The sequence below is a fragment of the Pristiophorus japonicus genome, chromosome 15, assembly GCF_044704955.1.
Source record: "Pristiophorus japonicus isolate sPriJap1 chromosome 15, sPriJap1.hap1, whole genome shotgun sequence".
Classification (NCBI taxonomy): domain Eukaryota; kingdom Metazoa; phylum Chordata; class Chondrichthyes; family Pristiophoridae; genus Pristiophorus; species Pristiophorus japonicus.
In genome coordinates this window covers 105,658,467-105,673,746 of record NC_091991.1, presented here as the reverse complement: position 1 = coordinate 105,673,746, position 15,280 = coordinate 105,658,467, and the positions used below count along the sequence as shown (strand labels likewise).

The 15,280-nt window shown below is 55.5% G+C and overlaps 1 protein-coding gene across 3 annotated transcripts in view; it reads right to left on the bottom strand.

The window, feature by feature from the left end:
- Positions 1–15,006, bottom strand: part of LOC139280942 (platelet-derived growth factor subunit A-like) — a 38,779-nt gene extending 23,773 nt beyond the window's left edge. The window contains exons 1-2 of one of the 3 annotated variants that reach the window (XM_070900756.1): positions 14,183–15,006; positions 12,814–12,910 (exon numbers count right to left, since the gene is read on the bottom strand). In XM_070900756.1, the coding sequence (XP_070756857.1) occupies positions 12,814–12,910; positions 14,183–14,245 (160 nt within the window). In that variant the 5' untranslated portion in view covers positions 14,246–15,006. The remainder of the gene's footprint in view (positions 1–12,813; positions 12,911–14,182) is intronic. The other 2 variants (XM_070900755.1, XM_070900757.1) reach the window with 2 other exon arrangements.
- Between the last annotated feature and the right edge of the window lie 274 nt (positions 15,007–15,280).

Below are 15,280 nucleotides of genomic sequence, written 5' to 3'. Positions count from 1 at the left end.
TAAGAATGAACGGTAGCACGAGCTTACCCAACGGGTAGACCATCTTTCCAGTAGACCAGCAAGTTTCATAGATCAGCAAAACAATAACCCACAACTTGTCAACCATTAGCTTGGTGATGCTGTGTCGCATTGGCTATTTATGGCTACTAATAGTCCCCAGTTAAAGTCTCCTGTAAAAGTGCACTACCAATTGTAATAATCTCCGGGTTACTACCAGTGGCTAATGAGTGCAAGAATAGAAGGATAGAGAGGATGAACGCGTGGCTGGAGAGATGGTACAGGAGGGAGGGCTTTAAATTCTTGAGGCATTGGGACCGTTTCTGGGGAAGATGGGACCTGTACAAACCGGACGGGTTGCACCTCAACAAAGCCAGGACCAATATCCTCACGGGGAGTTTTGCTGGTGCTGTTGGGGAGAGTTTAAACTGGCTTGGCAGGGGGATGGGAACCTGAGAATAGATTCAATAGGGAAGGAAGTAAAGCTGAAATTGGAAAGCAAGAATGTAGAAAGTGAATCTGTAACACAGAGGAAACAAGGGTTAGTAAGTACTAAGCAAGGAGGTCTTCCTGTGCTAAATGGTATATACTTCAATGCAAAGACTATAGCGAATAAGGCAGATGAGCTGAGAGCACAGGTAGACACTTGGGAGAATGACATTATAGCCATTACAGAAACATGGTTGAAAGAGGAGCAGGTTTGGCAGATCAATATTCCTGGTTACAGGATTTTTAGACAAGATAGAGAGGGGGGTAAAAAGGGGGGTGGTTGCAGTATTGATTAAAGAAACTATTACAGCGGTGAGGAGAGATGATATGTTAGAGGAAACATCGAATGAGGCCATATGGGTCGAACAGAAAAATAAAAAAAGAGGCGATCACACTGCTTGGTATGTATTATAGACCCCCAAATAGTGGGAGGGAGATCTAAGAGCAAATATGTCGGCAAATTTTGGTGAAATCCAAAATTCATTAGGCAGTAATAGTAGGGGATTTCAACTATGCTAATATTGATTGGGACAAATATAGTGTGAAGGGTATAGAGTATGCAAAATTCTTAAAATGCATTCAAGAGAACTTTTTTAGTCAGTAAGTAACAAGCCCAACACGAGAGGGGGCGGTTCTGGATTTAGTTTTTGGGAATGAAGCTGGGCAGGTGGAAGGGGTATCAGTGGGAGAGCACTTGGGTGCAAGTGACCATAATTCAGTCAGATTTAAGGTAGTTATAGATAAGGACAAGGATAGACCAGGAATAAAAGTCCCAAATTGGGGAAAAGCTAACTTTGCTAAGTTGAGAAGTGATTTGGCCAAAGTGGGCTGGAAACAGCTACTTGAAGATAAGTCAGTGTTGGAACAGTGGGAGGCATTCATGGAGGAGATCTGGAAGGCTCAGGCTAAACATGTGCCCTTAAAGAAAAAAAGGTGGGAAAAACAATTCTTGAGCCCCCTGGATGTCTAGGGACTTACAGTGGAGGATAAAGAAAAAAAGGGAAGCTTATATCATATACCAACGGCTAAATACTATAGAATCCTTGAAGAAATATAGAAAGTTCAGAGGTAATATTAAAAAGGATATTAGGAATGCTAAGAGAGATTCTTGGCAAGTAAAATTAAGGAAAACCCAAAGATGTTCTATAAATATATTAAGAGCAAGAGGATAACTAAAAGAAAGGGTAGGGCCTATTAGAGACCATGAGGGTAATCTCTGTGTGGAGGCGGAAGATGTTGGTATGGTTCTTAATGAATACTTTGTATCTGTTTTCACAAAGCAAAGGGGCAATGCAGATACTGCTATCGAGGAGGAGTGTGAAATTCTAGATGGAATAAACATAGTGAGAGAGGAAGTATTTGGGGGTTTAACAGCTCTGAAAGTAGATAAGTCCCCAGGCCGGATGAAATGCATCCCAGGCTGTTGAGCAAAGTAAAAGAGGAAATAGCAAAGGCCTTGACCATCATTTTCCAGTCCGCTTTGGATCGGGGCATGATGCCGGAGGATGGAGGACTGCTAATGTGGTACCCTTGTTTAAAAAGGGAGAAAGGGATAGACCGAGTAATTACAGGCCTCAGTGCTGGGAAAATTATTGGAAAAAATCCTGAAGAAGAGGATAAATCTACAATTTAGAAAGGCAAAGATTAATCAGGGACAGTCAGCACAGATTTGTTCAGGGAAGATCAGGTCTGTCTGCCTAACTTGATTGCATTTTTTGAGGAGGTAACCAGGAGGGTTGACGAGGGTAGTGTGACGATGTAATGTATAAGGACTTTAGCAAAGCTTTTGATAACATGGCAAACTGGTCACAAAGGTAAAACCTCATGGGATCCAGGGCAAAGTGGCAAGTTGGATCCAAAATTGGTTTAAAGGTAGGAAGCAAAGATTGATGGGTATTTTTGTGACTGGAAGGATGTTTCCAGTGGGGTTCCGCAGGGCTCAGTACTGGGTCCCTTGTTTTTTGTGGTATACATCAATGATCTAGATTTGAATACAGGGAGTATGATTAACAAGTTTGCAGATGACACTAAAATGGGCTGTGTGGTTGATAATGAAGAGGAACGTCATGGACTGCAGGAGAATATCAATCTACTGGTCAGATGGGCAGGACAGTGGCAAATGGAATTTAATTCGGAGAGGTGTACTTGGGGAGGGCTAATAAGGAAAGGGTATACACATTAAGCGGTAGGCCACTTAATAGCGTAAATGAACAAAGGGACCTTGGAGTGCTTGTCCAACGATCCCTGAAAGTAGCAGGCCAGGTGGATAAGGTGGTTAAGAAGGCATACGGAATGTTTGCCTTTATTGGCCGAGGCTTAGAATATAAGAGCAGGGAGGTTATGCTTAAAGATGGCGTGCAGTTCTGGTCGCCGTATTATAGGAAGGACGTGATTGCACTGGAGAAGGTGCAGAGGAGATTTACAAGGATGCTGCCTGGAATGGAGAATCTTAGCTATGAGGACAGATTAGATAGGCTGGGTTTGTTCTCATTGGAACAAAGGCTGAGAAGAGACCTCATTGAGATGTATAAAGTTTTGAGGCGCCTGGATATCGTTGTTAGTAAGTGCCCATTTCCCTTGATGGAGAGGTCAATTATGAGGGGGCATAGTTTTAAAGTGGTTGGTGGAAGGTTTAGTGGTGATTTGAGGGGAGGCTTCTTCACGCAGAGGGTTGTGGGGGTCTGGAACTCACTGCCTGGGAGGGTGGATGCAGAAACCCTCACCACATGGATGGGCATTTAAAGTGCCGTAACCTGCAGGGTTACGGACCTAGAGCTGGTAAGTGGGATTAGACTGGATAATCTCTTGTTGGCTGGCGCAGATACGATGGTAAGTACTGCAGGGAATCGAATACAGCCAGAGTGATCTCCCAGACTAGTTTTGATCACCTGGATGGGTCAGAGAGGAATTTTCCCAGATTCTTTCCCCAGTTGGCCTGGGTTTTTATCTGGTTTTTGCCTCCCAGGAGATCACATGGCTCCGGTTGGGGTGGAGTGTAAGGGGTGTCGCAGTTGTGTGAGGCGGACTGGTTGGGCTGGGTGCTCTTTGCCTTTCCGTCATTGTTCATTGTTCATAGGTTTATATGTAATCTTCAGGGCTGCTGACCGAGGGCCGGGTGGCTCTTTGTCGGCCGGCACAGACACGATGGGCTGAAATGGCCTCCTTCTGCTCTGTAAATTTCTATGTTTCTATGTGACAGGGCTATTTAAGTTGGTTGTTTTATGGGGACATTTAAGTTTTCTCCTCGTTTCTTATGAACTTGACAAATCCAGTGAAAGGGGATGTTTAGGATGCAGAACAGGACCCATATCTCCAACATTTCTACACACATCTGTCGGTCTTCACATCAGAAATCACCCACATAAAAAGCTTTCGACATGACAATGTGCGCAATTATTTTAAAATACATGGCCACAGCAGTAGCAGTGTGTGGGCAGGTACAACAGGAGCGGTGAGGTCGGGGCGAAGGAGCGGCAAAGTTCGTAGAGGGATGTGATCGGGGCCCAGGAGAGGCGTGAGTTTGGGGCCCAGAAGAGTCAAGGGCTCAGGAGCAGCATGGGCCAGCCCACACTGCGGTATGTGCGCGCACTAGGTCCATGCAGCAGAGCAGGTCACCAGTCGTCTTTGTTAATCCTTGCTACTGGACCAAGACCCAGCTCGGTCAAGCCAGTGTGGTGGCTGGTGTGTAATGGTCACCCCACGTTAAAAAAATCCACGCACAGGCATCTTCCACCCTTCATGATGTAGTTCGGGATCTGGAATATTAGGTCCTTCATTGAAACACCTGTGAACTCATCCCTTTTCGGCGTGGAAGCAAGTCATCCTCGACACGAGAGACTGCCTATGATGATGATGATGATGATTGATGATGACAAAACTGGCTCAAGATGACAAAGCTGAACTGAAGGTGAGTTAGGAAAATATGATGACAAAGATTAATAATAGAAAAGCAGATAGACTTAAGCAGGTGAACCAATCAGTAGTAGCAAACTGATTTCTGAAAGCTCGAAGAGAAAAATAAATTACAAAAATAAAAGGAAATGGTTAAGAAACAGATAGCACTAAATGGGACAGAGAAAGCTCCCCCTCATGTGAATGCACGCATTATTGCAGGGTTATGATTCACAGGCATTGGACCCCCGCCAGCAACAGTATCATGCCCAGGTGCCATTCTTCACCTCTGAACTTTGACAGCAACTGTTGGCAGGCTGCTAGACTGTAGTGAACGAGTCACAACAGAGCCCAACCTGGCTTTGCCCAACACACACATGCGCGCGCACTCTCTCGCACACGCTCTCTAGAGGAATCATTGCATAGAAATTCGGAACAGGAACCCTGGGAACAAACAGCCCTGTTGTGGTATCTTGACCACTGTTGCAGTTAAGATCAACGAACCCAGCTCAGACCAATCAAACCTGCGGCTTTTCTGATCTGTATGACCAGTGCCACAGCAGGCAGTACAGTTACCCTCTAGCCCATTGGGGGAGCAGCACTGACAGTCTGAACTAGTAAATTTCTTGCTTACAAGGCAGTTACACAATTAGCAAATATAATTTATAAACTGAAAAATGTATCATTGTAGAACTTACTAAAGTATAAATGGCCTCAGCTATAGTATTCTAGGAAAATATATAATTTTCTAGGAATGCCATAGTATTGATCCGTAACAGACAAATTCACAGCACTTAATCGCTAATGTTTCGGAAACTTGAAAATGCTATTTGCAGTTGCCATTTTGTTATCAGGGAGAACCGCAGCCAAGTTTGATCCTGTCCGCACCACGGCCCCAACCCGTCTGCATTTCCAGCAGCTGCTGGGCTGGTGGTTGAGGTAGTGTGCAGTGTCTACACTGCTGCCCCAGCACATATTCCCCTGAAAGGTGCCTGCACAGTTCATTTGAATGTATTTTTTAGATTTGAGCAGTTACCTGCAGTGTGCCACCAGTCTCTTTCTCTATTCCACTCCAGCGCATTGAGGTCAGGCAGTGGATTTTATCTTTGTTATAGGATTTCGGGGTACTTGAATTTTACGAACTTGCATTTTTACTATTACCATTTATGTCAACATTACATCTTGTGTGTGCAGTTGTTGTCAAGACTACAGTGTACATATCAAGGCATACAATCAGATGGATTACTGGTCCAACAGAAATATTACATCTTTCTTTCATAATGTCAGTTTAAAACCATGCTTACTTCTGGTCACCCTGCAGATCACTTCCCAAACAGGTGACAGAGCCTGCCCCTCGCCGCCCCGACAGTGTGCCCCTCGCCGCCCCGACAGTGTGCCCCTCGCCGCCCTGACAGTGTGCCCCTCGCCGCCCCGACAGTGTGCCCCTCGCCGCCCCGACAGTGTGCCCCTCGCCGCCCTGACAGTGTGCTCCTCGCCGCCCTGACAGTGTGCCCCTCGCCGCCCCGACACAGTGTGCCCCTCGCCGCCCTGACAGTGTGCCCCTCGCCGCCCCGACAGTGTGCCCCTCGCCGCCCTGACAGTGTGCCCCTCGCCGCCCTGACAGTGTGCCCCTCGCCGCCCCGACAGTGTGCCCCTCGCCGCCCCGACACAGTGTGCCCCTCACCGCCCTGACAGTGTGCCCCTCGCCGCCCTGACAGTGTGCCCCTCGCCGCCCCGACAGTGTGCCCCTCGCCGCCCCGACACAGTGTGCCCCTCACCGCCCTGACAGTGTGCCCCTCGCCGCCCTGACAGTGTGCCCCTCGCCGCCCCGACACAGTGTGCCCCTCACCGCCCTGACAGTGTGCCCCTCGCCGCCCTGACAGTGTGCCCCTCGCCGCCCCGACAGTGTACCCCTCGCCGCCCCGACAGTGTGCCCCTCGCCGCCCCGACAGTGTGCCCCTCACCGCCCCGACAGTGTGCCCCTCGCCGCCCCGACAGTGTGCCCCTCGCCGCCCTGACAGTGTGCCCCTCACCGCCCCGACAGTGTGCCCCTCACCGCCCCGACAGTGTGCCCCTCGCCGCCCCGACACAGTGTGCCCCTCGCCGCCCTGACAGTGTGCCCCTCGCCGCCCCGACACAGTGTGCCCCTCGCCGCCCTGACAGTGTGCCCCTCGCCGCCCCGACAGTGTGCCCCTCGCCGCCCTGACAGTGTGCCCCTCGCCGCCCCGACAGTGTACCCCTCGCCGCCCCGACACAGTGTGCCCCTCACCGCCCTGACAGTGTGCCCCTCGCCGCCCTGACAGTGTGCCCCTCGCCGCCCCGACAGTGTACCCCTCGCCGCCCCGACACAGTGTGCCCCTCACCGCCCTGACAGTGTGCCCCTCGCCGCCCTGACAGTGTGCCCCTCGCCGCCCCGACAGTGTACCCCTCGCCGCCCCGACACAGTGTGCCCCTCACCGCCCTGACAGTGTGCCCCTCACCGCCCCGACACAGTGTGCCCCTCGCCGCCCTGACAGTGTGCCCCTCGCCGCCCTGACAGTGTGCCCCTCGCCGCCCTGACAGTGTGCCCCTCGCCGCCCTGACAGTGTGCCCCTCGCCGCCCTGACAGTGTGCCCCTCGCCGCCCTGACAGTGTGCCCCTCGCCGCCCCGACAGTGTGCCCCTCGCCGCCCCGACAGTGTGCCCCTCGCCGCCCCGACAGTGTGCCCCTCGCCGCCCCGACACAGTGTGCCCCTCGCCGCCCCGACACAGTGTGCCCCTCGCCGCCCTGACAGTGTGCCCCTCGCCACCCTGACAGTGTGCCCCTCGCCGCCCCGACAGTGTGCCCCTCGCCGCCCCGACAGTGTGCCCCTCGCCGCCCCGACACAGTGTGCCCCTCGCCGCCCCGACACAGTGTGCCCCTCGCCGCCCTGACACAGTGTGCCCCTCACCGCCCCGACAGTGTACCCCTCACCGCCCCGACACAGTGTGCCCCTCGCCGCCCTGACAGTGTGCCCCTCGCCGCCCCGACAGTGTGCCCCTCGCCGCCCCGACAGTGTGCCCCTCGCCGCCCCGACAGTGTACCCCTCGCCGCCCCGACAGTGTACCCCTCGCCGCCCCGACACAGTGTGCCCCTCGCCGCCCCGACACAGTGTGCCCCTCGCCGCCCTGACAGTGTGCCCCTCGCCGCCCTGACAGTGTGCCCCTCGCCGCCCCGACAGTGTGCCCCTCGCCGCCCCGACAGTGTGCCCCTCGCCGCCCCGACACAGTGTGCCCCTCGCCGCCCCGACACAGTGTGCCCCTCGCCGCCCTGACACAGTGTGCCCCTCGCCGCCCTGACAGTGTGCCCCTCGCCGCCCCGACAGTGTGCCCCTCGCCGCCCCGACAGTGTGCCCCTCGCCGCCCTGACAGTGTGCCCCTCGCCGCCCCGACAGTGTGCCCCTCGCCGCCCTGACAGTGTGCCCCTCGCCGCCCCGACAGTGTGCCCCTCGCCGCCCCGACAGTGTGCCCCTCGCCGCCCCGACAGTGTGCCCCTCGCCGCCCCGACACAGTGTGCCCCTCACCGCCCCGACACAGTGTGCCCCTCACCGCCCCGACACAGTGTGCCCCTCGCCGCCCCGACAGTGTGCCCCTCACCGCCCCGACACAGTGTGCCCCTCACCGCCCCGACACAGTGTGCCCCTCACCGCCCTGACACAGTGTGCCCCTCACCGCCCCGACACAGTGTGCCCCTCACCGCCCCGACACAGTGTGCCCCTCACCGCCCCGACACAGTGTGCCCCTCACCGCCCCGACACAGTGTGCCCCTCACCGCCCCGACACAGTGTGCCCCTCGCCGCCCCGACACAGTGTGCCCCTCACCGCCCCGACACAGTGTGCCCCTCACCGCCCCGACACAGTGTGCTCCTCGCCGCCCCGACACAGTGTGCCCCTCGCCGCCCCGACACAGTGTGCCCCTCGCCGCCCTGACAGTGTGCCCCTCACCGCCCGGACACAGTGTGCCCCTCGCCGCCCCGACACAGTGTGCCCCTCGCCGCCCTGACAGTGTGCCCCTCACCGCCCGGACACAGTGTGCCCCTCGCCGCCCCGACACAGTGTGCCCCTCACCGCCCCGACAGTGTGCCCCTCGCCGCCCTGACAGTGTGCCCCTCGCCGCCCCGACACAGTGTGCCCCTCGCCGCCCTGACAGTGTGCCCCTCACCGCCCTGACAGTGTGCCCCTCGCCGCCCCGACACAGTGTGCCCCTCGCCGCCCCGACACAGTGTGCCCCTCGCCGCCCCGACACAGTGTGCCCCTCACCGCCCCGACAGTGTGCCCCTCGCCGCCCTGACAGTGTGCCCCTCGCCGCCCCGACAGTGTGCCCCTCGCCGCCCTGACAGTGTGCCCCTCGCCGCCCTGACAGTGTGCCCCTCGCCGCCCCGACACAGTGTGCCCCTCGCCGCCCCGACACAGTGTGCCCCTCACCGCCCCGACACAGTGTGCCCCTCACCGCCCTGACAGTGTGCCCCTCACCGCCCTGACAGTGTACCCCTTGCCGCCCTGACAGTGTGCCCCTCGCCGCCCTGACAGTGTGCCCCTCACCGCCCTGACAGTGTACCCCTCACCGCCCTGCCAGTGTACCCCTTGCCGCCCTGACAGTGTGCCCCTCGCCGCCCCGGCACAGTGTGCCTCTCACCGCCCCGACACAGTGTGCCCCTCACCGCCCCGACACACTGTGCCCCTCACGCCCCTCACCGCCCCGACACACTGTGCCCCTCACGCCCCGACACACTGTGCCCCTCACCGCCCCGACACACTGTGCCCCTCACGCCCCTCACCGCCCCGACACACTGTGCCCCTCACCGCCCCGACACAGTGTGCCCCTCACCGCCCCGACACACTGTGCCCCTCACGCCCCTCACCGCCCCGACACACTGTGCCCCTCGCCACCCCGATAGTGTGCCCCTCACAGCCGACACAGTGTGCCCCTCACAGCCGACACAGTGTGCCCCTCGCCACCCCGATAGTGTGCCCCTCGCCACCCCGATACAGTGTGCCCCTCACAGCCGACACAGTGTGCCCCTCACAGCCGACACAGTGTGCCCCTCGCCACCCCGATACAGTGTGCCCCTCACAGCCGACACAGTGTGCCCCTCACAGCCGACACAGTGTGCCCCTCGCCACCCCGATAGTGTGCCCCTCACAGCCGACACAGTGTGCCCCTCACAGCCGACACAGTGTGCCCCTGGCCACCCCGATACAGTGTGCCCCTCGCCACCCCGATACAGTGTGCCCCTCACAGCCGATACAGTGTGCCCCTCACAGCCGATACAGTGTGCCCCTCACAGCCGTCACATTGTGCCCCTCACAGCCCCGACACAGCCTGGGCCCCTCACCACCCTGACACGGCCGGCGTGCAGGTCAGTTGTGCCCTGCCCTCAATTTCTATTCAATTTGAAGCTGCCAAGATTGCAAAAGGAAAATAGAAATGGAGAATCAAGACCCCCATCACTGTGTTATTTACCAACATTTCCTGTGACCACAAGAGAGGATTTTGATGGACCGGATACATTATGAAGGTATTATTTCACAGAACATGTACCTGAACTGGGTATCTCCTACGACCCACACACCGCCCCCCCTCCCCTCCCCCCCGCATCATCTCTTAGAAGGAAAGAAAACACTTTGTTATATGATACCGTATCTACCCATTTGGTACATTTGGTGAAACTGTATTCATGCGCTTTAAAAATATCTTTTAGAATGTGTTTACAATTTTGCTAAGCCTACAACAGAGTTCAATCTTCATGAAAGTATTTACAATGTCAGTACAGAGAGTCGAAAGAATTCTTAGCCCTAATTGTGGAATTTTATTTTAATGTACTATCCAGACACTATAGCAAGAGCTCATTGGTTTTTCGGAAGAGACCTTAAACTGAAGTTCCGCCTGCTCCCTCGGGTCGGCCCAGACACCCTCCCCTCCCCTCCTCGGGTCGGCCCAGACCCCCCCCCTCCCCTCCTCGGGTCGGCCCAGACCCCCCTCCCCTCCTCGGGTCGGCCCAGACCCCCCTCTCCCCTCCTCGGGTCGGCCCAGACCCCCTGTCCCCTCCTCGGGTCGGCCCAGACTCCCCCTCCCCTCCTCGGGTCGGCCCAGAACCCCCCTCCCCTCCTCGGGTCGGCCCAAACCCTCCCCTCCCCTCCTCGGGTCGGCCCAGACCCGCCCGCTCCCCTCCTCGGGTCGGCCCAGACCCGCCCTCTCCCCTCCTCGGGTCGGCCCAGACCCCCCCCTCCCCTCCTCAGGTCGACCCAGACCCCCCCCTCCCCTCCTCGGGTCGGCCCAGACCCGCCCTCTCCCCTCCTCGGGTCGGCCCAGACCCCCCCTCCCCTCCTCAGGTCGGCCCAGAACCCCCCTCCCCTCCTCGGGTCGGCCCAGACCCCCCCTCCCCTCCTCGGCTAGGCCCAGACCCGCCCCCTCGGGTAGACGTAAAAGTTCCCATGTAACTATTCGAAGAGCAGCGTCCCCTGGTTGACATTTATCACTCAAATGCTACCACTGAAACAGATTATCTGATCATTCATATAAAAACAGAAAATGCTGGAAGGTCACAGAGTTGAAACATTAACTCGGTCTCTCGCTCCACAGATGCTGCCTGACCAGCTGAGCAGTTCCAGCATTTACCATTTTGATTTCAGATTTCCAGCATCCGCAGTACTTTGCTTTTGTTGTCGGGTAATTTATCTCATTGCAGGTTGTGGCACTTTGCTGTGTGCAGATTGGCTGTTGTGTTTCCGTACAAGTGGCAAAAGTACTTAATTGGCTGCAAATCGCTTTGGAATGTCCCGCGGTTGTGAAAGGCGCGATACAAATGCTTGAACTGTATAAAACACTGGTTAGGTCATAGCTGGAATACTACGTTCAGTTCTGGTCACCACATTACACGAAGGACGTGATTGCAATGGAAAGGGTACAGAGGAGATTTACCAGGATGTTGCCTGGAGCGGAGAATCTTAGCTACAAGGACAGATTAAATAGCTGGGTTTGTTTTCATTGGAACAGAGGAGGCTGAGAGAAGACCTCATTGCAGTGTATAAAATTATGAGGGGCCTGGATAGAGTGGATAGAAAGGGCCAATTTCCATTAGCAGAGGAGTCAACAACCAAGGGGCATAAATTTAAAATAATTTGTAGAAGGTTTAGACAGGACTTGAAGGGAAATTTCTTCACCCAGAGGGTTGTGGGAGTCTGGAATTCACTGCCTGAAAGGGTGGTAGAGGCAGAAACCCTCACCACATTTAAAAAGATACTTGGATGTGCACCTGAAGTGCTGTAACCTACAGGGCTACGGACCGAGAGCTGGAAAGTGGGATTAGGCTGGATAGCTCTTGGTCGGCCAGCGCGGACACGATGGGCCGAAATGGCCTCCTTCTGGGCTGTAAATTTCTATGATTCTATGAAGTTATTTCTGTCTTGCACAAGTATTTTAAAAAGCTGCTGGGTTGAGATCAATCCTATTTAATTGACCAAAATCTGTAAAGTGGATAGTTTTGTGGTGGTTGAACTTCTGCTGGCGTGGTCTATTTGAAATAGCACATGGATAGAGAGAATGTGTTCATGTTGTATGAGAAGGTGAGCAAGTACTTTCTACTTCACTAACACTGTGGACTTGAATAACCACTCCACAGTTTCCCACTAAAATACTTAGTAAATAAAGGTTTATTGCAAAGACAGGGTTTCCGAATGTTACAGGTTTTTGTTGCACTGTTTTATGCCTTTCATTACAATCTCAATAAAACTTTTGAACTATAAAGTGCTTTGGAGTTGAGCTGTCTGCAAGTGTCTGTGTGTTATGACTAACATTTTCCGAATGCTCTCCATAAACAGCTGGTCGAGTTGGGGGCTGGTTGGTGTACAGTCTACTTCTAGGGCCGGTTTTATACAAATAAAGTATATTTCGCGTTCAGGGAAAGAAGCCTTTCTCTGGCTAAACGGCACCAATGTCCGTTTCTGTGAGGGCGTCCGCTTGTCGCTCGGATTTTACATGCCATACAACAATGGTATATGCAAATCTAGAATCTAGTCAGGGCTTGCGGTATTAACAGCAGCGATATTAGACAAGTGGCGGCTCACTGAGATGGCGAACGTGTCTTGCCATTATGGATTGGCTCCAAGACCTTAACTACTTTATTTGGGAAAAGGGAGGGGGGGGTGGTGGTGGAGGAATAGAGCACTGTGCACCCTGAAAGCGATGACCAGGGTTACAGGGGATTTCTGGTTGTCTGTTTGAGCCTTGCTTCTTGCTTTCTGTGACTCTGGGCTGGCCAGCCGCCGCCCCCCGCATACTTCCTTTTATTGCATGTAAAACAATTGATAAACAAGACAGCCAGTGAAAATGTGCGATTTACTGTTACAAGGCAAATAACGTAGTTCCATGTGGGAGACAAAAAGTACAAAAAATTATATATACACAAACAGAATTTACCTACGGATTCAATCTCCAGGAGGCGCTGAAGATCGCGGATGCTGGTAATGTCGCTGTGTGCCAGTTTCTCAAGCAATTCGGGGGGAAATTCAGCTTCCTTGAAGTAAAAGAAACAAATAAGCGAACAGAAACGTAAAAGAAAATCACCGACAAAACGAAGAAAAGTTGGCGAAAACGAAGTTTCCCAAGTTTTGGACCACCTGGAATGATGCGGGCTGTGTGTTAGCGGGGAGCTGGGCAGCGAGTGGGGGGGGGCGGGGGTACTGGGACTGAGATGGGCACACTGCAGGGCACTGGGGGGACTGAGATGGGCACACTGCAGGGCACTGGGGGGACTGAGATGGGCACACTGCAGGGCACTGGGGGGACTGAGATGGGCACATTGCAGGGCACTGGGGGGACTGAGATGGGGGGACTGAGATGGGCACATTGCAGGGCACTTGAGGGACTGAGATGGGCACACTGCAGGGCACTGAGATGGGCACACTGCAGGGCACTGGGGGGACTGAGATGGGCACATTGCAGGGCACGTGAGGGACTGAGATGGGCACACTGCAGGGCACTGGGGGGGACTGAGATGGGCACACGGCAGGGCACTGGGAGGGACTGAGATGGGCACACGGCAGGGCACTGGGGGTGTACTAGGACTGAGATGGCCACACTGCAGCCTGCCCAGCTCATGTATCCAGGCCCGGCTCCCCACAGGCAGCAGCTGGGAAGTCGCCGACAGGGCACCAAGTGCTGTTTGCGAGTTACCATTACTGAGGCGGACACTCGCTCTCACTGGGTTGACGAGTGGCCCGAGGATAATGGACAGAATCCTCATCAAGTACAGCAAGGAAAGGTCTCTGGGCCAGTGCATGAGCACCTGGTCTGTGTGTGTTGCTGGGGACCTGGTACAGCCTGTCCCATGGATCAGGGACACACACAGCGATAGCTGGACAGTCTGCTGCCCTCCCACACCTTGCAGTGTGGGCTGTTTTACACATAACTACAAGTCAGCATTGTGCGGCTTCACCATCCGTTTGCCTTTTTGCCTGTACCCGAAATGCCGGAGCGCTTCGCAACACAAGCCGAGACCTGCCGCTAAAAAATGCTGCCATGCGCCAACTTAGTGAACACACGAATATACCTAGCCCGAGGGAATCAAAAAGGCACGGTCCCGATTCTCACTGAGAGAGGGGGGGAGGCAGAGTGGAGGGAGAGGGAGAGAGCCCGGGCAAAGTTTGGAGCGCGGGGCTGGGAGTGTGGGGGGACTGAGTGAGAGAGAGTGAAGCGCAGCGACTCTGTGGGACACTTTACACTCAGTGCTCTGGAGCCCAATGCTGGAGCGGGCGGCGAGCGCTGTGTGGGCAGACCCGACCCTTACCTCAGCGTGCACACGGCTCAGGTAGCACAAGCCCAGCACCAAGTACACCGTGGCGGCTCTCATGTCGCCTGGCTGTCGGGGTTGTCCAGCAGCGCCAATCGATCATCGGGGAGCGGTGGCGGCGCCCCTGTCGCACTAAGATTCAGTACCATCCCTCGGGGAAAGTCAGCAGTGTGCGAGCATTCCTGGGCTCAGGGTTTGTACGTGTCCTTGCCGAGCTGTGCCGAGCGCTCTCCCTCCCTCTCTCTCTCTCTCTGGCAGCAGCACAGCAGCCGGTACATCTGCATATTTGTTTAGATCAGACCAAACAGAAAAGCCCATGAGTCAACACTGGGCGCACTGATCCGCCCATCACCTGTCTGTGCTCAGGGAAGGCAAGGCACGGCCGATTCACAGCCCCGCTCACACACACCCCCAGCAACACCGCGCCCACACTAACTTTGGCCCAGTCTTTGTACTTTCACACAAATCCCCTCGGTTGCTGGTGGCTGAAGGTGTTAGTTCGTGTGGGGTGGCGGCTGGGGCGTACCTTGTCTCTGGGTCACAAACCTCCCTCTCTGCACACACACACATATATTGGGAAAGTTTGATGCGGGTTCCGGAGCGCTGCCCGGCCCAGTGGCGGTGCGGGTTGACAGTGTGTGCTGGCCCCGTCCCTTTGCCCCAGTGCACAGTGCAGCGTGTGGGCTGGCGGAGGGAGGACGGCTCTCTCTCTCTCTCTCTCTCAATCCTCACTCACTCTGTGTCCGCCAGGGCCGCCACTGCTAGCCTGCGGGACACGGCTCGCTCGCTGACTGACTGGGCGCGGGGGATTCCGCTTTACAAGTGAATCCCAGCCACTGCTCTCGGAGCCACAACGTCCCCACTATGCTCACTGAGCTGGGGAAAGGGGAGGGGATGGGGGCAGAGTCACAGTCCCGGGAGGGGGAGGAGAGAGAGCAGGTGGAGGGGGGGGGAGAGATAGAGGGGGAAGGGGGGAGGAGAGTGGGAGGTGGAGGGAGAGAGAGGAGGGAGAGAAGGAGGAGGGAGAGGAGGAAGGGGTAGGAGGAGTGAGGAAGAGAGGGAGAGGAGAGGGGAGAGGGAGAGGGAGGAGGTGAG